Genomic DNA, 23,008 nt, shown 5'->3' on the forward strand with positions numbered 1-23,008 from the left:
TATTATTATTATTATTATTATTATTATTATTATTATTAGTGTTATTATTATTATTGTTGTTATTGTTATAGTAACGGTAGTATTAGCCTATCAGTCGATGTCAAAATAAAGTTCAAGCTTGTTCTGGTTGAGATGGAAATCACTACTCTGGACATCTACCTAGTGAATATAGGAATGAAAACTGGTGTCAGTTGTATCAGCAATGTAACACTAGATCTCTCTCTCTCTCTCTCTCTCTCTCTCTCTCTCTCTCACACACACACACACACACACACACACACACACACACACACACACACGGACGGACGGACGGACGGAGACACACTTTAACTCAGTGGGGTTGATCATGTGCTGATGTCCCCTCCCACTTTCCCCAGTCGGGACAAGTGAGTGAGGGGTTGTTGTGCGACTTGTTACACACTCCAGCAGCTCTTGTAGTGGGGGCCGAGGACCGGACTGAAGGTAAATAGACAAACTTTCTCCTCGGACATTTATAGATCCAGTCTATACAGCTGATCTATCTGATTAGTTTTAGCGTGCTGCACTGACTTACCTAAGTCTCAAGTTTTCAAGGTCAACAATGTGGCACTAAAGGGTTGTTTCGCTAAACCAAGATTTAATTTTGCCAGACCTGTTGTTTGCGGTGTTACATAATTTACTCTCCCACAGATCGTTTACTAAGTAGCAGTGCATTCAGGCAACCCTGCAGTATATCTGTGTGGTATATTCACCAGCAGGTGTGTGAAAGTGAATGAATCTGACTGGGTGTGACCTTTTATGGCTTTTTCTACTCAACTGCTCATTAATAATATTAGCCCATTATTACAGCCCTATTATACATTAATATATTCTCTAACGATACAGACAGTGTAATCATGTCCAACCAGGTGTTATATGGTGGACTATGGTGTCCAATAGCATAGTCCAGCAGTGATCCAGGTTGTCACATCCTCACATAGATTGTCTAAGGATGCACTTGGGCCTCAATCTGTTGTGTCATGTTTTGTGTTCATTCAGACATGCGGGTGGCAGTGATTGGAGCTGGAGTCATTGGTCTGTCGACCGCTCAGAGCATCTATGAGCGCTATCATTCACACGTCCGTCCACTGACCATCGAGGTGTATGCAGACCGTTTCACCCCGCTGACCACTAGTGATGGAGCTGCTGGCCTTTGGCAGCCCTACCTGCACGATAAGGGCAACGTCCAGGAGACGTAAGTGCATTCTTCTTATCCGTCTGTTGAGTCTCCTCTTTATATCTAAAAAGTAACCACCGCTTTAACGCTGTGTTTGTCCTCACCTCCAGAAAATGGAATAAAGAGACATTTGACTACTTGCTGAGCCAACTCAGTTCACCAGAGTCTGTAAATATGGGTATATTCCTTCAGTCTGGCTACAACGTCTGCACTGAACCAGTCCCAGTGAGTAGCACTTGAGTCTTGAAGTCAAATTGACCTCAAAGATAAGAATTGACCTGAAGCCTTTTACAGCCAAGATCAAAGGTCCTGTTCAAAGAGAAAAGCAGACACATTACCAGTGTGATTTCAATAACTCATTGATAAATGTATCACATACCAGTGCAACATCTACCATAAACATTGTCCTTTGGTATTCAGGGGCGCTGTAACTAGAGCTTTGTTGATTGGCACAATGAATGGTGCCCGAGAGCGGCCGTCAACAGAGAGGCCTCAGTAAGGGCTGGGTTTACATTCAGTCTCAGGGGTTAATTAGGATTCTGTATCCTGTGTGGTCTCACAACATCGACTTGTTTTTGATTGTAGGATCCCTCATTCAAAGACATTGTCCTGGGCTTCAGACAGCTCACAGAACGTGAGCTGCAGATGTTTCCTGGATATAAGTAGGTTTTCACTAAAACAGCCACAACACAGTTTTCAACATAGTTTTGTTGCATCATGTTAAACATTATATTTCACATCCTCAAAGAACATCCATACAAAAGAAGAAAAACGTAAATTATAACATTACAAACACAACGAAATGTCTTCTAATAAATAATGTAAAGAGAGTTACTCTAATATCCTAAGAAAGGCTTTTTTCCTCTTCTCTCAGTATTTCTCCGTGTAACTGGCTAAATTAAATATATGTGAATATAAAACCAACTTCATGCACATTGCCAGTTTACATCAATTTTAATTCTGCTGCACTGCATTGTGTGATTCCATATAAAGCATATAAAAAGTTATGATTGGATGGATAATTTTGTTTTGCAGCTCTCTGACGGTAACATATTGTCTCTTCTGATATCTCCAGTTATGGGTGGTTCAACACTGCTCTCATGGTGGAAGGTAAAACATACTTACCTTGGATGATGGATTGGTAAGTGATTATCTTTATTCCTCCTATGTCAGCTTTTTTTTTTAACAAGAACTTAACAAGTCCTGAGTTGAACTCAATCTTTGCAACATTTATTACCCAATAAAAACCTGAAAGGAGACACCTGATACCAGAAGTATTGGTTCCCTTGGCTCACAACAACATACAACACACAGGCTTAGTTTAGTTTATCCGTCTGAAAGTCTGTAATATTTATGTGATTTAATGTAATGATGTATACATTATCTTTGCTATTTAGTCAACTTAAATGACCTTAGTACGAAGTAAAAAGTAGGGCACTGCACACTCACTAGTCGCTAACTAGCGAGAACTAACTACTATCATGCATTTTGCAAGATATCAAGTTTATTTTTCTGCAGTGGTTTTCCAGTTCACACATCTGGTTTTGTCTTATTTTCAGGTTGCAAAAAAGGGGGGTGAAATTTCACCACAGGAAAATAGAGTCCTTTAAGGAGGTTAGTGAAGGTATTTCTTTATTATTGTTGCATTTTTTAAAATGTAGGTTTTTTGGTGTTAGACATACTTTTGATAGCCAGTCGGTAATCTTACAATATTGACTACAAAATGTTCACAAGACTCACAAAATGTTATCTCTTGTCATATTTGTTATCTCTTATCTTGCATGCCTGTTTTTAGCTGGCTGAAACTGGGGCAGATGTGATTATAAACTGCACTGGGATGAGATCGGGAGCGCTCCAGCCAGATCCAGACCTGAAACCAGGTCGTGGTCAGATAGTGAAGGTGAGAGTGAAAAGGTTTAAGCATCTAAGTATGGTTTTTAAAACCAACTAAGAGATGAATGGAAGTTGAACCGTGTTGACGCTCTGTGTTTCAGGTGGATGCTCCATGGTTGAAACATTGGGTTCTTACACACAACATTGCAGCAGGAGTCTACAATTCACCATACATCATTCCAGGGTAGCGACCGAAACGTGTTTCTGTCACTTCTGCATCTTAGACATGCTTTTGTGAAGTTTTAGCTTGTTTGACTACTTCTATATATTGCTTCAATTCGATTTTCTAAAAGACCATCTGTGTCTGCAGGAGTCGTCTCGTGACCATCGGTGGGTGTTTCCAGGTAGGAAACTGGAGTGAGCAGAACAGCTCCTTAGACCATAAGGGAATCTGGGAAGCTGCCTGTCAGCTTGAGCCCAGTCTCAAGGTAAGTTTGAAGTGCTGTTTCTCAAAGAGTCCATAAAAAGACTTAATGTAATTAATAATTTACTGTGTGTCTTCAGTAGTGTTAAATATTTAACATTTGTCTTTTGATATATTTAGAATACTCATTTTGTAAACCATGTTTGTAATAAGGGACAACTTAACTGAAGCATTTGTTTAAAGTGAACTGTATAAAAATTCCAGGACAGCCAATATAATAATAATAATTAACACTTTTTTTTGTATTTGGACACATATAAAACGTTCAAATGTGTCACAGCTTATGTCTTGTTGTTGTGCAACATTAGCATGCCAGGATAGTGGAGGACTGGTCCGGCCTCAGACCTGTTCGGAGTAAAGTCCGACTGGAAAGGGAGACCATACAGTCTGGTGATACTACAATCGAGGTAAACCATAACTGCTGATCAGGACTCTAAGCATGAATGTTGTAGTATTCATCTTATATAAAATATCATAACTTTTATTCAGGTGATACACAACTATGGTCATGGAGGTTTCGGACTCACCATTCACCGGGGCTGTGCCGAGGAGGCGGCGAGGCTCTTTGGTCTGATTGTAGAAGGAAAAGGCAAAGGTCCAAGAGCTCGTTTGTAAATTTGTGTGATTGATGCATTCCTTTTTCAAATTTCAACAACATCTGTGCCTTGTATCCTGTGGTGCTCAATCTAATGTAATAATGTAACATAAAAGACGACACAACAGTTTTTTGTCATTACTAGTTAAGAGGTTCATTCTCATGCTTAAATTCATAGGAAGTTGGGTAATAGAAAAAAGTACATAGTAATGAACTGACAGTGATTATTAGGTTTTTTTTTTTGTAATAAAAACAACATGAATCCACAGCTATTTTTTAAAGATTATTTACTATCATACTATATCATACACATTTACATCCAGTGCACTGACAAGAATCTGTGCACACAGACACTTAATGTAGCACTATATCTCCAACACTGGCAGCTCGCTGCACCCGTGCTGGTTGATCTGATTTTTTTTTTTTTTGGGGGGGGGGGGGGACCAAACATTGTGTGTCACTTGTAGTCTGCCGCCACATTGCCTTTGATACAAACAAAAGCAAAGACAACAACTAAACCAGGTATTTGATATTTACAGAAAGACAGAAAGTAACATCCTGCTAAATGTTAGTATGTGTAGGTCTATGTGTGCGCAGTCACAGAGACCCTGCATGGTTTAAAAATCATAACACCATACAACACCATATACTGATACTCACGTTGATGTAATTTTTTTCAAATCATGTCGTTTTTTGTGCTAACTAGGTCTGAGTCAGCTTTGAGTGATGTAAATACACAGATTTAAATTCCCTAATACTTCAGTATTAACTTACATACTGTAGTGTTGCCCTGTTTGTGTTTTACTCGTGAAATATTGTCAAGTGTATGACATCATTGATGAAGGCTTTGGCAGATTTGTCAGCATGTCATAAATAAACAGCAACATGATGATCTAGACATGAGGTATTAGGTATTTTTGTTATTATCAGAGTAATAACTCCATATTCCTTATTTCTTTAGCAGGAAACAAATATAATCCCTGATAAAATGTGAAATAATACTGACACAAGAACATAAATAACATACTTAACACTGACTTTAAGAAAACTGGTGACTGTACAGTTTGTTTTGTCACTGTCTTGACAGAAGTGAATCTCAAAATGAAGCAACTCACTACTTTATGTAATCAAATGGTCTGTTGATCGGATGATGTGGAACTGTTCTCCATTCCAGCAATGCACTTTTTGTAAAGCTGAGTTTGTAATTCGTGTATTTTACAGGCAATTTGTGTTCATGAGATGATGCTCCTTCTTATCTACACATCTACAGCCAGTATGCTAATTGAAGCAGCTTTTTCAAAGGGTTGAGAGCAGGTCTCTCAACCACAAAATGAATAGGTAGTTTTAAGGCTCTTTGATAAGAGGATAGTGGTTTGAACCTAACCCCTAACACCTAACACTCTCTCTTTTCCATTGGCTTCTCTTGCATTAGAAGAGCAGGATTCAAATAATTTGCTTTAAGTACTTAAATGCTCACTTGTTCATGAAGGTGTCCCACTCTGTCCACCATTTAATCTTGCGCTCATGTAGGTCATTTGGTCTGTCCGGTTGCCCTGTGTGCAGATATACTGTACAGTGGCAAGATAGTGACAGCAATGGTGGTTGAAGACTATAAATACAGTGACATGTCAAAAAACATTGTGCTGCCTGGCTCTCTGAAGCCACCGTGGTGTTTAAACTGAAGAGTCAGAGTGGGACCAGAGATGGTCACAGAAAGCTGCTTTAGCCCTCTTGCCTCTCATTGCCTCCTTTCTCCACTGCGGTCACTTCTGATTTTTTTTACTCCAGCCGGCGAGTCCTCAGCCTTGGGAGCCGGAGCTGAGTCCCCCTGAGCTGTGGGAGGAGGCGCGGCCCATCATCTCCTGGCCCCACTCACGGTGGCTGGACTCCTGCAGCCCCCGGCCTGTCGTCTCAATTGGAAGTGCACAGGAGGCGATGGCGGCTAGGAGGCAGCAGCAGCAGTAGACGGAGAGAGCCAGGTATACAGAGGACTCCAACATCACCTGCGAGATAAAGAGGCACAGGGACAAACAATCATCTTAGTTCTTTCTCAATTCTTTCCAAGTTCAAAAAGAAAAAAATATGGCAGCTATGTGTTACCTGTGCAACAAACGGTGTAATGAGGGCTCCGACTCTGGCCATCCCACTGCTTGTTCCCAGACCTAAAGCCCTGGTCGCTGTTGGGTACACCTGCAGGGTTTCAGAAGATACTGAGGAGGCTCATTCTCTGTCTATCTTATACTCAGCTATTCACTTAAGACAAACAACTGTCTGTACTTTACACAATACAAGCACAAAACGCCACTCAGCTTTGGATATCTGACCTCAGGAGTGTACACATAAGCTGCCTGGAACCCTCCTGCAATAAACGCTCTGGCGATGAATATCAACACAGTCATGGACGCTCTGCAAGAGAGAAACCAATGCCAGTTAGACTGGAAGGAGCCACAATTCATCAAAAGAGCTGCAGATTTAGAAGTCGAGGTATGACCCTCCTTACCTCCCGACACAACCGTAGAGTGGAATGATGCACATAGAGAAGACGAAGAAGCACAATGCCATGGTCTTCCTCCTCCCCAGTCGATCAATAGCCCACAGTGTCACCAGCAGTCCTATGCAACATGAACACTATACCTCACTCAACCTGCGTGTTTGCACACTATAACTGGTTTAACCTTTAATTGATCTGGATGCATGGCTCCTTTTTTCTGTATGTAGCAGCGTTTACAGTATGAACAAAATTTACAATGTCCTACTAAAAATCTAGGTATAAAAAAACAGACACTTTATTCATCACCATTTCATCCAAATGGCCTGTCTATGAATTATATTACAAAACAATAATATACGAGTGCACCTTTGCCCCAATCTGAAGAGAATTCAGTAACCTTTACCTGGGAATTCAGATAACGTTGTCCACAGCAGGTCTTTATAATCATCAGAGTTAAGATATTTACACTCCAAGCTGCAAGTGGGCTCCCTCTTATTTCCTTTGGACACTAGAGGGGGGTATAAAACAACAAACGGGATAGTACACACCCAATACTGACTCAGTCCACTGTGGTGCTTTTTGCAAAAACAAAGCTGTACAGCAGAGTCTGTACATACGAATCAACGAATCAACATTAAGCCATTGTTAGTGTCATGAGCTACGCCTCATTATGACACTGAGAAGCGTGGTTTATTTATCCCTAGGTGGCATTGCTCACACAAGTCAGTAAACCACGATATATTTTTCATCAGTATGTCAAATTAAAATGTGTATGTGTGTGTGTGTGTGTGTGTGTGTGTGTGTGTGTGTGTCGCTGACTGAGTGTGGACCTCTGTGGGTGGGAGTGTGGAGCACTGACTCACCTCCACATGCACCTCCCTCCTGAAACAGCTCTGTGGTCAGGAGCACTAGTCCATAGTAGGAGAAAGCATTTGCAAACCTGTGCAGAAAGGGACACAGGATGAGAAATGACAAATACAATGAAGTGGGTAGTAACTGAGCATATGACTGGGTGACATTCTCTCCGTTTACCAAATAAACCACAGCAGAACTGTGGTCCAGCGAAACTGGGATGAAAACAGGTCTCGAATCTTCCCACGATCCTCCTAATTAAAAGACGAGACATACAGAAGTGAATGCACAGATGACAAGATAAAGGTTAGTCCTACAAGAAAAATGTCTGGATTACATTCAGAGCATTTGTGTTCTGCAGAAAGAGACTCCACCTGTCTGGCAGCAATTAGTTTCCCCAGTGGCATGGGTGCTCCGTTCTCTGTGGCAATGCGTTTCAGTGTGGCCAGAGCTTTTTCCTGGTTCCCTGTCAGGACATCGTATCGAGCACTCTCTGGTAACCACTGCTCACAACACACCACCACAAAAAACAGGTATGCCAGTTGATAGAGCTGTAACTTGTTATGTTTACATATTGTAGAACATCTCCCGACTGATATACTCACAAAACACAGGATGGCAAAAATGAAGAGAGGAATGGTAGAAAGGCCAAGCAGCCAGCGCCATCCCAGAGTGGGCATCACCAGGATTGCTAAGAGGACCTCAAACACAGTGCCCAGTGCCCAAAATATCTGCAGACCAACAGCAGTGAAATGAAAATCTTTTTTTTTTTTTTAAATATCTAATTTTCATTTCATCCCAACTGTTGCATGCATTTTCATTTCTGGATGTTATTAATGCTCTGGCTAGATGATAAAAGAGTGAAACAGTAGGACAGTGTGGTCCGTACCTCAATTAGCAAGATGCAAGTGGCTCGAGACTTCATAGGCAGAAATTCCGCGTACAGTGTCACCCTTAATAAGAAGGGACATGATACTGTTAATCCAAACTCAAGTCTTTAATTACTGTGCTGGTTTTAGAGACATAAATTAGGGTTACTCACGACTGTGGAGCTCCTCCAATTCCAAAGCCCACAAGTGCACGGAGGACGAGGATCCACCCATAAATTGGGGCAAACGCACTCATCACGCCATAGAACATAGTCCACAACACGCTCATCTTCAGACCCTGTGTGTGCATATGATGAAAACATAACAGGCTGCTAAATAAATCATGGCGATCACATAAGGCTCTTGTGCTGGTACTGTCCAATGTTGATTACAGCTAAACTTTTAAGGCACATAAACCCCAAGATACACTTTGTGTTATGGGAAACCACGCCATGTGAAACAGAAATGTTATTAGAACTTACTGTCTTTCTGCCATATTTGTCAGATATGTTTCCCCAAAGAGATGAGCTGATCATCATCCCAATAAACACGGCCTGGATCAGTGACAGTGAAAAAGCACAAAGAATATTCATGGGATTGGGCAAGGGTTTCACTACACATAGCTGATACAATGCACAACCTTAATGCATAATTCCATACTGCAAACACTAGAAATCACTGCATGGGAACATTTTCATATAAAACATCTTCTTGTGAACACAAAATGTAATATTAATTGTATTTAGTATGTAACTGAAAATATGCACAGTTCAATGTAATGCCTTCAGTAAAATGTGGTGTACTTAGCACCTTCTTTCATATTATCGGCTACTCACAGAAGTATGTATGTATCTATGATAAATATTTAGGTCTACAGTACACTGTAAATATTGCAACAAAATCTACTGACCCATTAGGGACTGGGCTGTGTTCCACGTGACTGTAACTGTTCAATACAAGCACTTATTTCAAAAACAATCCCTGAACACTGAATCGATAACTATCAGGACAGTCATGTGGCATTGGAGGCAAGAGCACTTTGCAGACATTAGAGAGCCATTACCGATGTAAGCAGTGCCACCTCGAGGCTGGGCAGTCTCCATTCACAGTGGAGCTGTGGGGCTAAGATGCTGAGGATCATCATCTCCATGGCATCGGCCATCTGAGAAAACAAACAAACAAAACCCATAGGTACAAGGTAAAAAATCGACTTATCCATTATTCTTATTGACAAATTCCCTTGAATGTTGTATTTGTTTTTAAATGAAAGAGCAGTTCTCACCCAGGACAGACCGGTGAGGATGGAGAGTTTCCATTGGAATGTCCCAAAGCCTATGGCCTCCACAGCATCTTCTACCATGAAGGTGTCTGAAGGGATGGGAGATTTTGCTGAGGGCCATATTATGCAAGATTTAACTTAATGTAGGTGCATGTAGTGACAAGGAGTCAAAAAGTTGTCAGAGAAAAATGGAGCCCAGCTGCTGCCATACTGTACCATCAGTAGGATTTGCAAAATCCCGAGGTACCGGAGGTCCTTCTGTAAGTGCCACAGACTCCACGTCAGTCTGCTCTGCAATCCTGATAACCTGCTCTCTATTGTCGCCATTATCCTCAGAGCGTGTGCTCTCACCTGTGCGACGGAATCGGACAACACTAAAATAGAATTTAAAAAAAGATTAAAAATATTTTATAACCCCAGGAGGATTAACACATCAACAACATGGCTGTCCATATGAGTTACAGAGGACTAGACAGGGCAAAGCTGAGCACAAATGAGAGTCGGAGGCTGTTGCCTAGGTGACATGAGCTTTTTCTGTCTGTGATTTTGTGAATGGGTGGTAACATCATCCTATGGGCGAACCATGTCAGGTCAACTGATACTCTGCACACTCTACTTTACTGCTAAATACCCAGAGTTATACAGGCTCTCTACTGATAGGAGGTATAATCTTCTCCCACATGTAGATAATGGATAGTTCATAAAGGATAAACACTGAAGAGAACTTGGAGAGAACTGGTGATGTCTTAATCACTGTAATTACGTAACATTGCTTTCTTGCAATGGGAAGTAGCAGGGCTGCAGAAGAGTGTGTGACATGTCCATGAATGTCCTTTACTGTAGGCCACTATAATTTCCATCATCAGGGTCTTCTGAAATAAATCCATGTCAGGGAATATGTAATTATGAAATACTACAGTATAGGGATACCATAGCAAACCCTATAGCCATACATTATCCTTCTTGTCTTTCATTCAGTAGAATAGAGTTGTAAGTGCTTAGCAAACTATTTCATTACTAGACTATATCATTATTTATATATAATTCTACTAAATTGACAATCTACTGTTGAGTAGCCTATTCCCCATGGCAAGCCTGAATGATATACTAGGCTATATGGGCCAACCGTGTCTTAGGGCTGAAATAAATCACGCAAGGTACTGAGTCATGACAGCAAACATAATCACATTACAAGTTAAGATGGAAAACTTATCAGGCAGAAATCACAGTGGAGCTGTTTCTTGTGACTACATAACCAGAAAAGCCTCCCCGAGCGAAATGCTACGACTGTAAACAAAGTGCACCAGCAGCAGCAGTGCCTGGAGAAGCGAGGTTGTTTTGATCTAATCATGTCTTTGTTTATCAAATCTGGGCACATGTCTCTGTAATACAGCTGGACAAATGTTGTTATGAAATGACTGGTGCTTTTGAGGAATGTCAGGTTGTTTGTGGTCCAGCGAGCTAATCAGACACGACGCGAAGCTGTCAGAGGGCGACGCGTTGGACAAACGTGCTGTCATGGTTGAAAACGGACCAAACAACGGCGCAAAGGCGGCGATGTGCAGATTGTGGTTTACTCACGGCAGCTGTCTCAGTTGGAACAGATCATCGTCCATTTTGGTCTCTGTTGGCCGACGCTCCGTTTGGCCACATCGCCGTTTACATTATCACGAGGAGCAGCGATTTCAGCACCGAGGAGAGCGACCTGCTCCGGTGTCCGCCGACGACAGCCAATGAGAAGCCACCGTGCGCGAGTCAAAGCACGAGACACGGAGAGGGAGCGTCGGGATGAGCTGAGCTGCGACTGCAGGACCGCTGTGGTCCACACATGACCTCACAGTGATGATGAAACATGGGTGAACCCAGATAATCTATGTATGCAAATGAATATAGGGGTATTCCCATCCCCAATCATGTCCTGTTGAAAATTGTTGTCCATCATCAGATTTGAGAAGATATCAGATTTGGAACTAGGCCTATAGCTCTTTTATAGGCTATCTACATGGCCTTTGAAACATCATGGAAAGTCGTGGAGCACATTTCAAACAATGTGCTTTAAATAGGGAAGAAATGCTAAAACACACTGATTGAAATGAAAAAAAAAAGGAATAAGGTGTTTTGTATTTCAAATACATGCTATTCAATATAACTTCAACAGATTCCTGCATCTATTTATCCACTTGTTGTTTTGGGGCCATTGTACTGCTTCAAGTCTATGAAATAAGACCATATTGCCAAATTGCACGAGAGAAACAAAATTAGGGATTGACATCCCGTGAATATTAAATTTAACAACGAATATAGAAGTACAGCGATTGTTGATAAATAAACACATTTTAGGTGTTAAGATGAGGTTAAGCTTTGAAAGCTTTTTTACCCCTTGAAATTAATTTAATAAATGATAGAAAATCTGTAGGCTATGTGTATGGCCAGTGATAATTGAAAATAGAAAGCCAATTGTTAAACCTAGCTATTTCAAACTGAGATTTAGGCATAAACCTTTACAAATCCAGTTAAAAAAGAAAAAAAAAGAAGAAAAAAAAAGAAAGAAGAAAAATGTTGCTTTTAACACCAACAAGTTCCAGTTCATCTGCTCTGACGTTTGTCAATTAGTATCTTGATATGTTTTCAGTTGCAGATGTTTCTCAAACTGCAGAGAGAAATGTGCGCAACCAACACTACTTCGCTCACCGGAGCGCAAACTGCGGACACATCCGTCTGCGCGCTCTTCCGTGAGTCCGGGCTGCAACACGCAGCTCGCAGACTCCAGTTCCGCAATGAAAGCAGGATGTTGCGCTGCAGACCCGAGACCTCTGATAAGCTTGTCGGGGAGTTCCTTGGCACCGGACCCGTAGTCAGGTAAAATCTCTCCACCTGGCACAACAACAACAACCACCAGCAGCAGCAGCAGCAGCAGCAGCAGCACCGCAGCTTAGCCGGTGCACCGGGGCAGGATGACCGCGGGTCACGGCGGCGCCGCTCGAAGTGTAACATGCGCAGACAGACAGACACGGGAGTCCGGTTTAACGTCAAGCTGCTGTTACTAAACCTGAAAACGGACGCGTGTAGCAATGATATATGTCAATAGTGTTTTAACAACAGTTTGGATATGTATTAATGGAGGCGACGTAGTTGACCAGGGCCGGTGTGACCCGGTGTTGTCGGTAAGCTGCTCTGTGTCTGTGTGCTAATGTTGCTGGGGGCTAGTTCACCGAAAATACGTGTCCGGGGGGTGAGCTGCTGTACTTACTAGATAAACTGTGTGTTTGTGTGACCTTGTTGATCAGTAACATCGAATAACTGTATCAAGTTATTTTTGGTGACTTGTTTGATAGTTTTGTTTTGTTGTACGTCATAGTTGAACTAATCGGATCGGGTCAGTGGATCAAGTCAGTAACTCTTTGAGCTTGTATTACGTGTTACGTCGTTTGATCTGCGTGTGTTTACACAGCGTGACTCGTTCATTGAGGAGGGAAATTAAGTTTGACCCACATGTGAGAGACAAAAACAGGACAGTGCTTTAGCTACTTCCTCTGTTGGAAACATAAGAAGAAACTCACGTTTATTGGCGGAAAAATGGACAGAGGACACTTGGTTGCAGCTGTGTGGAGAATATGGTCTGGTATGAGACACAGTGGAGCTGCAGTGAAACAATAGGCAGGATTAAAACAACATACACTGACATTGTTAGGTTGATACAGCTACAACTAATGCTATCTAATACAAGAGTTGTGGTGTTTTGTTTAAAGTTGTGTTGATTCAACTCGCATCATGTTTAGGAGTGTATCCCATGTGTTGTTGTCTGCAGCTACATCAATGAAGGTAGACAGGGTATTACAAACAAACTCAGTATATCTCAGCCAGTAGGGCACAATACAGTGCTTGATATGGAGAAGACACTACAAACTTTTATTACATGTCTTATTGATGTTACTGCCAAAAATCAACTTTGTGTCAAATTCATTGCTCAGCTCATAAAGAAAAGCACACCTCAGTATCATTGTTGTCTGTTTCTGATGTTTACCTCATGTCACCTCTATGTGATCTTTACAGAAACAAGATGATTAAAAACTGGGGCGTTATCGGAGGGATAGCTGCTGCGATTGCAGCTGGAGTATATGTTTTGTGGGGCCCAATTACAGAGAGGAAGAAGAGAAAGAGAGGTAAGAATTGATGTATAACTGTAATCCACAGTTTGTTTGGCAGTAGTCATAACGCAGTAACTTACATGGACTCATGTTTTCTGTCAGGTATGGTTCCTGGTCTGTTGAACCTGGGCAACACCTGCTTCCTGAACTCTTTACTTCAGGGTTTGGCAGCGTGTCCGTCATTCATCAGGTGGCTGGAGAAGTCTTCAGTTTCGCCTATTATCCAGTCATGCAAAGACAACCAGCTGTCCATGACGCTGTTACAGCTTCTCAAAGGTATGTAGCAGCAGTCTGTCGGATGGATCATTACGGCGTATCGGACACCTACTGTTTATTTGTATTTTTGACATGGTGGCTGTTTTTACTCCGACAGCTCTGTCCAGTGATGAGCCCGGGGAGGAAGACGTACTTGACGCCGGATGCCTCCTGGATGTTCTCAGACTCTACCGGTGGCACATCAGTTCATTTGAAGAGCAGGTTGGTCATTGTGCTGTTGAGTGGCATTTTGTCATTCCTATCATGTATTACATTAGATGCTGTGTTTTATTAAAATCTCAATAGCTGTTTGTTTGTGTTGCTTAATTCCCTCTAGGATGCACATGAGCTTTTTCACGTCCTTACATCTTCCCTGGAGGAGGAGCGGGACCGCCAACCCAAAGTCACTCACTTGTTTGACATGCAGTCCCTCGAGGTGAGTTATCGTATCCCGACCTGCAGCGTCTCTAAAGCTTCACACAAATCTCTTTTGCATGTTGCAGCTCAGCACTTTGGAGCTGAGCTGAGGAAGCATTTGCACTATTTTAAACCAAATTCTACCTCCTACATCTTTTTAAAAAAAAATCTCAGTCTGTCACAGCTGTAGCCAGTGTCGTAGCAAATCTTGTGCTGCACTCCCAGTTACACTGTGTTTTTTTCACACCAGAGTCTCCCTGATCAAGATGAGAAAACTATGACCTGCAGAAGTCGAGGTGAGGATACAAAGGAGTTATTTTGCATAGAATATTTTTCAACCACCTAAAAGTAAACTTCAACTGTATTTATCTATTTTTTGCAGCCCCTCTCCATCCAATACCAAGCCCTTGGAAGTTTCAGCATCCTTTTCATGGCCGTTTAACGAGCAACATGTCGTGCAAGCGCTGTGAACAGCAAGTGAGTTTATTTAAGTTGTCAGCCAGTGAAGTGAATTCAAAATAAATTTGTGTTAGTTGAGCTCTGAGGTGTTAATACTAATACCACTGCTTTTCTTGATTATAGAGTCCAGTGCGATATGACTCATTCGAAAGCCTCTCCCTGTCCATACCATTACCTCAGTGGGTAAGCAAACATATCAGATACCGTTAGAATAACACTACATAAAATGCCTGTTTGCTGTTCTGTTTGTTCTAATTTTATCCATATTTGTCGCCAGGGTCGACCTATCTCGCTAGATCAGTGTCTTCAGCATTTCATCTCCTCAGAAACCATCAAAGAAGTCGAGTGTGAAAACTGCACAAAGGTACGTTCGCTACTGTAACAGTGTCTTTCCAGATTCTGCTAATCCATTTTGTCAAACGCCTTGACAGGAAACTTTTGTGACCAAACTAGTGTCCCCCATTTGAATTCATATGTCTGAATATTTTACATCAAAAGCTTCCATGTTTTTCTTTGCTTATTTTGTTTCACTTCTGTTTTGGATAATTTCTCCTCAGCTTCAACAAGAGACGACAGTAAATGGGCAGATTCTGGAAAGTCAGAGGACAACATTTGTCAAACAGCTGAAACTGGGAAAAGTAACAGTCATTTATATTTAAAATGTCATTATTATAATATATTCTCTAAATGAGATATTCAAAAGTTTTATGCACATCAAACCTCTCTCTGTCTCTGTCTCTCTCTCTCTCTCCAAGCTCCCCCAGTGTCTCTGCATCCATTTACAAAGACTGACTTGGTCCAGTGAAGGAACCCCCATCAAAAGACAGGAGCATGTGCAGTTCTCAGAGTATCTATCAATGGACCGCTACAAACACAATGTTTCTACACAGAGAAATCAGCAGCAGACCACATGTGGTCCAAAGGCTGTAAAGGCAGAACATTTAGAGGATGTCATTGAAAAACCCTCTGCCAACGGCACCGGTGCGTTGGATTTGTCAACCCTGTAAAAAAAGTTTGCGTCATGTTGCTTTGTTTTTTGTCTTACTCATCATACATGTATTTTGTTTTATTTTCCAGATGCAGATTATCATAACAACAACCCTTTTTCTAATGGAACCTGTGCATCTTTATTTCTTCATTCTTCTGCTCTGAATCCACCACTCGGCCTCACATATGACTACAGGTAAACTTAAGAAAAGCAGTTTATGCCAGTGCAACAACAGCAGGAACTCGTGCCTATCAAGTTATTCAAACTCAAACTAATGTCTGTCCTTCCAGTTCTACAGAGTACCTTTTCCAGCTCACGGCCGTGCTGGTTCACCACGGTGACATGCACTCAGGACATTTCGTCACATACCGCCGCAGCCCTTCGTCACCTTGCAGCTCTTCGTCACCTCGCGCCGGCTCTTCGCCCTTCAGCTCCCAGTGGCTCTGGGTGTCGGACGACTCTGTGCGGAAAGCCAGCCTGCATGAGGTGCTGTCTTCCAACGCGTACATGCTCTTCTATGAGAGAATCTGAGGACTGAAGCCTCGCTGTGCGTTCAGAGGAGTGACTTGAATCGCACAACCCCAAAGCCCGACGGACTTCTGGCTTTCCACAGCTGTATGTGCCAGTTACAACATGAATACCATCAGACTGCTTTTTGACTTTGAGACATTGAGGCCAGAGAGGAAAGCCATCATTAGTTATTTTAGAGATAATTATGCATCATTGAGCACAGCAACATGTTGAGGATCACTGTATAATGTTTAATTCTATGAGTGGACACTTTGCCTGCTACTCTGATTAAGAGTAGGATGCTCTTAGCCCAAAGATTATGGACCTGCAGGACTTTAGTCAGATATCTTGTCACAGGTGCAACAGTTTCTGTCATGTAACATTTTGGCTTCTACAGGACAAAAGAAAAAAGTCAGGAACACATGACGATGTTGTGGATTGTAACTCTACAGTACATTGTTATGGCTCAAGTTTATAGTTTTTGTTGAGTCTCTCAGAGGAGCTGATTCAGCGCAACAGAAGTAGATTATTAGAACTTCATGGAGCTCAGTTGTTACATATGAAATGTCAAATAGGTACTTCATCGACTCTGGTTCACTGTTGTGTATCTAATCTAATCTAATTTGCCTAATCATTCCCAGCAGTGTATATCAACTGTAATGGAAATAATGTTTCAATTGAATTTGATATTTTTCTATGTTTCCAATAATCCTTGAACTGTAATGATTTGCAGAGCTGCACAGTTGAGGTTAAAGTGCCATGTTGTCTTCAATGCTTGAGATTTTAAACACGTGAAAAGACGTCCGCTACAACTAATGGGAACATAGAATAAGACTTCTTATTGCAGAAGAGCTGTATCAGAGCCGTTTGGCATGCTGACAGTCTATTCATGATGTGCTCTCAGCTACTAAATCCAGGGCGCGACTGCAGGTGTCTTAGCAAGTTATCCTGAACATTTTTAACTCTGTGTTAACTGATAACTGCCATTTTCCTCCAACCACCCCAACTAAATCAAATTTTGAGAAATGGCCTGGTGGAAATCTCCTTGTTGATGTTTGCGATTTGCACTAATGTATATTCACGTGAGATTGTGTGTATTTGTGTGCGGTCTGTTAAGGTGGTTGTTTTTGGATATTAAAGCTATAAAACTACTGAATGTCCACAACCAAAACATTGAATCTCTAACAAAATGAATTTTCTGGAAGATGACCAGGCATGAGGTCTTCACAGAGGAAACAAAAAATTTTCTTTGTAGAAAAAAACAGGACAGATTTCATTCAACAACTTACATCACCAGAGAAAAGGATAATGGTGTCAGTGCTTAAACTTTAGTTGAATTGACTTTGCATAAACCAATCTAGAGTTATTTGTTCTTTTTCTGTCAAACAGCCATTTTCCAGGGTCAGGTATGAACAAGTGATGTTCAACACTTCACCACCACCGTACAACAAGTCACATAATCCATTGTCTATTGATCAATCAAATGATATATTTACACATCTGCACCCTGGAACAGTACACATAAACAGTGGAAAAAGGTCTAATCTGCTTCAGTGAATTTTGGCTCAATGCAGCCTACGTAATCTGCTCTCAATTTTTCAAGAAGATTGAATTATTTACAATAGTTGATTTTCTTGTCCATGTGAGCTGTTCTGCAGAATGTATCTTGAGAAAAGCTAAAGAAATATTGGTAGTGTGAACTTCAGTCTGTCAGAACTTTGTGCCCATCTCGTTTTAAATCACTGATTCATTATCCAGAGTTCATGGTTCTCTCTTATTTCACCCATTGCTGCCCTTTCACTCAGATCCAGCTGCTGCATTAAGAAACACAGTGTTGATAATCCATGCTTGTTGGTGGCTACCTCTCATTTCTTACTGGTCAGTATGATGCGTCTAAAAGTGAGGTTGATGCGAGGCAGGAGGACTTTCTTGCGCACAGGAAGGCTGTGGTACCAAAAAGTGTTGGTCGGGTGATTCATGAGGAGAAGGCTCCCATGAGCAAGTTCCAGCTTCACAGGTTCAATCTGTCGGCTGCTCTGTTTTCCCCGAGCGTCTCTATGCCTGAAGATGAAGTCTCGTGCTGCTCCCAGAGAGACAGAAGCGATGGGACACAGGGGGTCCAGTTCCCTTTCATCATCACGATGCTCACCCATGTGATCCTGGCCATCTTTGTACCTGGTACGTGATCAAAAACACTGTCAGCCACAAGACACATCAAGCTGACTTCCACAACCTTGTCGTTAGTAATTGGATCAGTAACGTGATGTAACCCAATGTCAAGTGGTGAAACCGGCATTTTTTTCATAAAGATCTATATACAGGTAAATTAATCTGGACTCAAATGTGTAATATATATACTGTATAATCCACCTTTGCAATGCAACACTATGTTTCACACTTTATTTAGAAAAAAAGTGGTGTTTTTAGGTGTTTTATGTCACATAAACATTCAGTTAAATTTTTTTCATCAGAAAGTATACTTTTTACATGTACACTGTAGGTTACATCTTTGACATTTTCAGGGCAAAAAAGGTTCAAATGTCACTTCAAATGATATAAAAACCAACATGAATACAAAATGTGCACAAATCTGATGCATGCTTTTAAAACATTCATTTATTTTCATTTATTTAAAACATTTTTTTGTCTCTGACCCAATTACTCACCTGTTGACTAAGACAAAGTTGAATGTCTGTCCTGTTGTTTTTGTGACAGCATCTCGAATGGTTTCCAAGGTTGGAGTCCACGGGCAGGCTGAACGCATCACCCCAGAATAAGTGTAGGTCAGACCTGCATCTCCGTACGTTGCCTGCTTTCTTGGTATATTGTACACCTTTCCAAACACCTGGACCTTTGCCTCTTCTCCTGGAACAGAAAACAGCTGCTTCTCAGCACCGCAACCTCTGATCATAGCTTCACAAAGAAAGGTTTTTGAAGGAAGGGTTAATGTTGTAGCTACCTGTTGAGTACACCACCTCCTCCTCCAGCTGTTTAAAAAGGTGGTCTGCATCGTCTTTGGAGAAGAGTAAAGCGTAATCACAGTCTAGTCCCTCTGCCTCGATTTTTTGCCAGGGCACAGGATGAGAGAACTCTGCTAAAGCTGCATCTTCATCTACTTCATCCTCCTCTCCCTTTTCCTCTTCCTCCAGTTTCATCTTTTTCCTTGGACTTATTCTGAGGGCTTCACTGGAGCAGGAGCGTTTCTTCTGTCCCTCAATCACAAACTTCTCCATCACAGCAGCCTCATCTGTCTGCTTTAGTTTTACTTTGTGAGACCTAGATGATGCAAAGAAGAATTAGACATTACAGTATTTGGATGGGGGATTGTGGGTCTGCCTGACATGTTTACTACTGTATTTCTAATTTATTTTTTTCGGGTGAAATGTTTTACATTTTGTTATATTCAATACTTTAACTAACCATGCTGTTATTTTTTCGATAGTCTTATGGCGAAAGTGCAAGCATTTTGCTAGGAAAAACCACAACAACAACAACAAAGTAATTAAGTATGAAAACACGTCTATATAGTTGTTGAACCTTCTAGTATAGAAATATAGTTTTGCATTTACCTCAGGTCAGTGCTATGTGCTGTAGCCTACTCATCACAAACACACAGTGGAGAACAAACAGGAGCAGTTTTTGCCTTGAACGGCGCTCAGCTCATTATCATAACATCCGCTTTCGTCACTTTGTGTGTTGGCGCCAAGCAGCGTTATCTCAGTCGGAGAGTTTAGTTTTCCGTGGAGCCCCCACCTGTGTTTTGCTTTTATTTTAACTATTTGGAGAATTTAATCGCTTTACTGCACCTTCCTGTTCAACTCTTTCTCAGCAAAATGATTGGACAGAAAACTATTCATTCATTTTTTTCACCCGTCTCGAAAAAACGGGTTTCCAAGGAGGTGAATGAAACCGAGGAGAATGCGAAAGACCCGGTGAGTGTCAATTTCTGTGTCCGGACAGCTAACACAAACCACGTGCTTAGCTTGTAGTGTTAAAACATACCGTTGTCTTACTTTAAAATCCACTGTTTACTTGCACTGAACTGTTTCAAACAGACTTTGGTCCCGCGCAAGTAACTCGTACGCGTTTGCGCAACCCCAGGCTGCGTTCACCATCACCACGCCGCTCTGGCTTGTTGTTAACAGTGTTGCCGCCGCGGCGTGAGCATGTTTGTACTGCACTGTGGACGGTTTCTGACGCCTTTTGCCTCTCCAACTGCATGCTTCTCACCTGCTCTGTATTTTGCTCAATACACTAAAATCTTGCAGAAGAAGCGGAAGCCTTCAGCGGTGGAGTCCGAGCCGCCCAGCCCCGCTTCCACCCCCCTGTCCCCGGAGCAGCTGGACAAGATCGCCCGCAACAAGAGAGCGGCGCAAGAGAAACTCGCTTCCGCTCAAACGCCTGAGGGTTTCGGGGAGAGTTGGAGGAAGGGGCTGTCTGCAGAGTTTGGGAAGCCCTACTTTAAGCAAGTGAGGGGAAAAAATAAAGTCACCACACTGCACACGGTGTCTCTGTATGTTTGTCTTCATACTAACTCCGTGTCTCCGTCACAGCTGATGAGTTTTGTGTCTGGGGAGAGGAAAGGCCACACTGTGTACCCACCTGCTGAACATGTCTTCACCTGGACTCAGATGTGTGACATCAGAGACGTAAGTGAAACAAAACTGACCGAGAAAAAAATGCACTGACACCACCATCACTTACTGTGTCAGACTTTACCCAACAAAAGTGATCAGACTGTGTGGTCTGAAAATGTATGAACAGAAGATAAACGTCACCAGAGTTGTGTAAATCAGTAGTGTCTATGCTCTTCTTGATTATGGGTAAAGTTACAGGCAACTGAAATGCATCATAACAATGCTGTCAAACTGCAGACATACAGTCATATTATGCTTCTCAAGCAGGATTTGTCAACTGAGTCAATGACATGGATCAGTTTGCTGTGTGGGGATTTTTTTTCTTTTTGTTGTAACTTTATTAAAAAGAGAAGCAACTTGACTTCTTAGAGGGGAGGGGAGCGCACACCAGCGTTGATGAGGTGCTCACAAACGGCAAATAGACAGAGGAGAAAGGATGTGGCACACTCGTAGCCTTATGCAAGAAATGATTGAATGAAGTTGTGTGAACAAGACCAACATTTCGACCATGATGGTCTTCGTCAGGGTATGAGATTAATCAGAGAAGCGTCAGCTGTCATGGTGGTCTCACTTGCACTGACTCTCCCTGCAGGTCAAAGTGGTGATCCTCGGTCAGGATCCGTATCATGGTCCTAACCAAGCCCATGGACTGTGCTTCAGTGTCAAAAGACCAGTGCCTCCTCCACCCAGGTTTGAATCCCTTTGAGTCTCTCTTAAAGCTTTTTCAACCCTTCTTCTTTATGACCCAGTCAGTTTTCCTTAAAAACTCAAAATCAGATGTTGCTTATGAATCACTCTTTTGACATGTTGATCACATCCTTGCTCCTGTTCTTGCCCAGTCTGGTGAACATGTATAAAGAACTGGCGTCAGACATCGAAGGCTTCCAGCATCCTGGACATGGAGATCTGACTGGATGGGCTGAACAAGGTACTTTTAAAAAAGCAGCCTGTTTGTGTTTACACACAGTTGCCCAACAAAAGAGCTGTTGGTGATTAACAGACCTGCCATCCTCTCCGTCTGTCTGTGGTTCATCAGGTGTGTTGTTGCTCAACGCTGTGTTGACTGTCCGAGCGCATCAGGCCAACTCGCACAAAGAAAAAGGCTGGGAGACCTTCACTGACGCTGTGGTCCAGTGGCTCAGCAACAACCAGCAGGGCCTCGTCTTCATGCTGTGGGGGTCATATGCTCAGAAGAAAGGAGCTGCTATCAACAGGGTGGGTTTGGACTTTCTGCTTTACTTTACAGAAGCGTTTTATTGTGTTTTTATTGTGTTGACATATCTAAGTTTTTCACTTGCTCCTTTTTATAGAAACGCCACCATGTGCTGCAGGCTGTGCACCCATCTCCCTTGTCTGCTCACCGTGGATTCTTTGGGTGCAAACATTTCTCCAAGGCCAACGAGCTGCTAAAGAAATCTGGAAAGTCTCCCATAGACTGGACGGCACTTTAAGTTGTTATACGTGTTTGTAACATGTGTGACCACTACAGACCAAAACCTACACATAAGCTTTCTCAGTTTACTGTTTCAGTCGCTTTTGTAGTAAGATAATTCACGTTTGCAGGTTGTTCTATGCACTGAGTTTTCTTAAAACGTACTGCTGAAGTGCCTGTTTGCATCTTCAACCTTTCAGTTTCAGCTGTAAATATGTCTTTGTACGCTACTAGTCTTTTTAGTTTTTATATTAAAGTTTCTTTTTTTTCTACTTTTCAAGGAAATGTTGGTTCCATTAAAGTGGTTCCCAAACATGGATGTGGTATTTTAATATCCCTGCATTTGCTCCGTGGGGTCTAATGTAAAATATGCTGGCTTTATCAAACACCCACAATTCGTCCACACTAATGCAGAAGTTCAGATTCATTCAGCAAAAAAGAAAAATTGCAAAGCACACGTTTTTGCAAAACATGAGGTCAATGAGTCAACAGGAAATGTACTGTGGAAGTTAGATTAACCATTAAACAAGTTATTGTAACTTGTTAACAATCATTAACATGCTA

General features: G+C 41.9%; 5 protein-coding genes across 6 annotated transcripts; 3 read left to right on the forward strand and 2 right to left on the reverse strand.

Annotated features, from left to right (window-relative positions):
* The first annotated feature begins 326 nt into the window (after positions 1 to 326).
* Positions 327 to 5,144, forward strand: LOC146981520 (D-amino-acid oxidase-like). The gene is made up of 11 exons (XM_085786845.1): positions 327 to 462; positions 1,018 to 1,213; positions 1,306 to 1,420; positions 1,781 to 1,857; positions 2,271 to 2,336; positions 2,755 to 2,809; positions 2,991 to 3,095; positions 3,190 to 3,272; positions 3,399 to 3,516; positions 3,821 to 3,919; positions 4,002 to 5,144. The coding sequence occupies exons 2-11, from the start codon at positions 1,020 to 1,022 to the stop codon at positions 4,125 to 4,127; spliced, it is 1,038 nt and encodes a 345-aa protein (XP_085642971.1). The 5' UTR covers positions 327 to 462; positions 1,018 to 1,019; the 3' UTR covers positions 4,128 to 5,144.
* Positions 5,145 to 5,279: 135 nt separating this feature from the next.
* Positions 5,280 to 11,516, reverse strand: svopa (SV2 related protein a). The gene is made up of 16 exons (XM_085786844.1): positions 11,180 to 11,516; positions 9,815 to 9,972; positions 9,602 to 9,687; positions 9,383 to 9,481; positions 8,802 to 8,873; positions 8,493 to 8,617; positions 8,340 to 8,403; positions 8,056 to 8,181; positions 7,825 to 7,953; positions 7,631 to 7,704; positions 7,462 to 7,538; positions 7,002 to 7,106; positions 6,608 to 6,719; positions 6,432 to 6,513; positions 6,208 to 6,297; positions 5,280 to 6,110 (listed from the first exon to the last, which is right to left on the reverse strand). Exons 1-16 carry the CDS (start codon positions 11,212 to 11,214, stop codon positions 5,907 to 5,909), a joined length of 1,638 nt encoding a protein of 545 aa, XP_085642970.1. The 5' UTR covers positions 11,215 to 11,516; the 3' UTR covers positions 5,280 to 5,906.
* An 842-nt stretch (positions 11,517 to 12,358) lies between these two features.
* Positions 12,359 to 17,526, forward strand: usp30 (ubiquitin specific peptidase 30). Its single transcript, XM_085786846.1, has 13 exons — positions 12,359 to 12,457; positions 13,652 to 13,761; positions 13,849 to 14,022; positions 14,120 to 14,223; positions 14,339 to 14,437; positions 14,669 to 14,714; positions 14,801 to 14,895; positions 15,001 to 15,060; positions 15,155 to 15,241; positions 15,435 to 15,515; positions 15,633 to 15,858; positions 15,955 to 16,060; positions 16,156 to 17,526. Exons 1-13 carry the CDS (start codon positions 12,387 to 12,389, stop codon positions 16,394 to 16,396), a joined length of 1,500 nt encoding a protein of 499 aa, XP_085642972.1. The 5' UTR covers positions 12,359 to 12,386; the 3' UTR covers positions 16,397 to 17,526.
* Positions 17,527 to 17,892: 366 nt separating this feature from the next.
* Positions 17,893 to 20,747, reverse strand: alkbh2 (alkB homolog 2, alpha-ketoglutarate dependent dioxygenase). The gene is made up of 4 exons (XM_085786850.1): positions 20,606 to 20,747; positions 19,335 to 19,651; positions 19,042 to 19,240; positions 17,893 to 18,550 (listed from the first exon to the last, which is right to left on the reverse strand). Exons 2-4 carry the CDS (start codon positions 19,606 to 19,608, stop codon positions 18,241 to 18,243), a joined length of 783 nt encoding a protein of 260 aa, XP_085642976.1. The 5' UTR covers positions 19,609 to 19,651; positions 20,606 to 20,747; the 3' UTR covers positions 17,893 to 18,240.
* Positions 20,051 to 22,761, forward strand: unga (uracil DNA glycosylase a). 2 transcript variants are annotated; one of them, XM_085786848.1, is made up of 7 exons: positions 20,051 to 20,307; positions 20,644 to 20,844; positions 20,929 to 21,024; positions 21,605 to 21,702; positions 21,852 to 21,940; positions 22,049 to 22,227; positions 22,323 to 22,761. In XM_085786848.1, the coding sequence occupies exons 1-7, from the start codon at positions 20,209 to 20,211 to the stop codon at positions 22,461 to 22,463; spliced, it is 903 nt and encodes a 300-aa protein (XP_085642974.1). In that variant the 5' UTR covers positions 20,051 to 20,208; the 3' UTR covers positions 22,464 to 22,761. The 2 variants fall into 2 exon arrangements, with proteins under 2 accessions (XP_085642974.1, XP_085642973.1); XM_085786847.1 differs by lacking the exon at positions 20,051 to 20,307 and having other exon boundaries at positions 20,507 to 20,844.
* The last annotated feature ends 247 nt before the right edge of the window (positions 22,762 to 23,008 follow it).

Source organism: Trachurus japonicus, chromosome 9, assembly GCF_045865225.1.
Source record: "Trachurus japonicus isolate A0001 chromosome 9, Traja_1.0".
NCBI classification, from domain to species: domain Eukaryota; kingdom Metazoa; phylum Chordata; class Actinopteri; order Carangiformes; family Carangidae; genus Trachurus; species Trachurus japonicus.

Bases quoted from the DNA above. Each gene is read 5' to 3' on its own strand.
- unga (XM_085786847.1), top strand. From the start codon at position 20,542: ATGTTTGTACTGCACTGTGGACGGTTTCTGACGCCTTTTGCCTCTCCA. The intron at 21,941-22,048 runs GTACTTTTAAAA...GTGGTTCATCAG, and splicing joins GACTGGATGGGCTGAACAAG to GTGTGTTGTTGCTCAACGCT. The intron at 22,228-22,322 runs GTGGGTTTGGAC...TCCTTTTTATAG, and splicing joins AAGGAGCTGCTATCAACAGG to AAACGCCACCATGTGCTGCA.
- usp30 (XM_085786846.1), top strand. From the start codon at position 12,387: ATGTTGCGCTGCAGACCCGAGACCTCTGATAAGCTTGTCGGGGAGTTC. The intron at 14,438-14,668 runs GTGAGTTATCGT...TTTTCACACCAG, and splicing joins TTGACATGCAGTCCCTCGAG to AGTCTCCCTGATCAAGATGA. The intron at 15,242-15,434 runs GTACGTTCGCTA...ATTTCTCCTCAG, and splicing joins AGTGTGAAAACTGCACAAAG to CTTCAACAAGAGACGACAGT.
- svopa (XM_085786844.1), bottom strand. From the start codon at position 11,214: ATGGACGATGATCTGTTCCAACTGAGACAGCTGCC. The intron at 9,482-9,601 runs GTGAGAACTGCT...TTGTTTTCTCAG, and splicing joins TCCTCACCGGTCTGTCCTGG to ATGGCCGATGCCATGGAGAT. The intron at 8,874-9,382 runs GTAATGGCTCTC...TCACTGATCCAG, and splicing joins AGGTGGCACTGCTTACATCG to GCCGTGTTTATTGGGATGAT.
- LOC146981520 (XM_085786845.1), top strand. From the start codon at position 1,020: ATGCGGGTGGCAGTGATTGGAGCTGGAGTCATTGGTCTGTCGACCGCT. The intron at 1,214-1,305 runs GTAAGTGCATTC...CCTCACCTCCAG, and splicing joins AAGGGCAACGTCCAGGAGAC to AAAATGGAATAAAGAGACAT. The intron at 1,421-1,780 runs GTGAGTAGCACT...TTTTGATTGTAG, and splicing joins TCTGCACTGAACCAGTCCCA to GATCCCTCATTCAAAGACAT.
- alkbh2 (XM_085786850.1), bottom strand. From the start codon at position 19,608: ATGGAGAAGTTTGTGATTGAGGGACAGAAGAAACGCTCCTGCTCCAGT. The intron at 19,241-19,334 runs GTAGCTACAACA...TTTCTGTTCCAG, and splicing joins GGAGGTGGTGTACTCAACAG to GAGAAGAGGCAAAGGTCCAG. The intron at 18,551-19,041 runs GTGAGTAATTGG...ATCACGTACCAG, and splicing joins AACTTTGTCTTAGTCAACAG to GTACAAAGATGGCCAGGATC.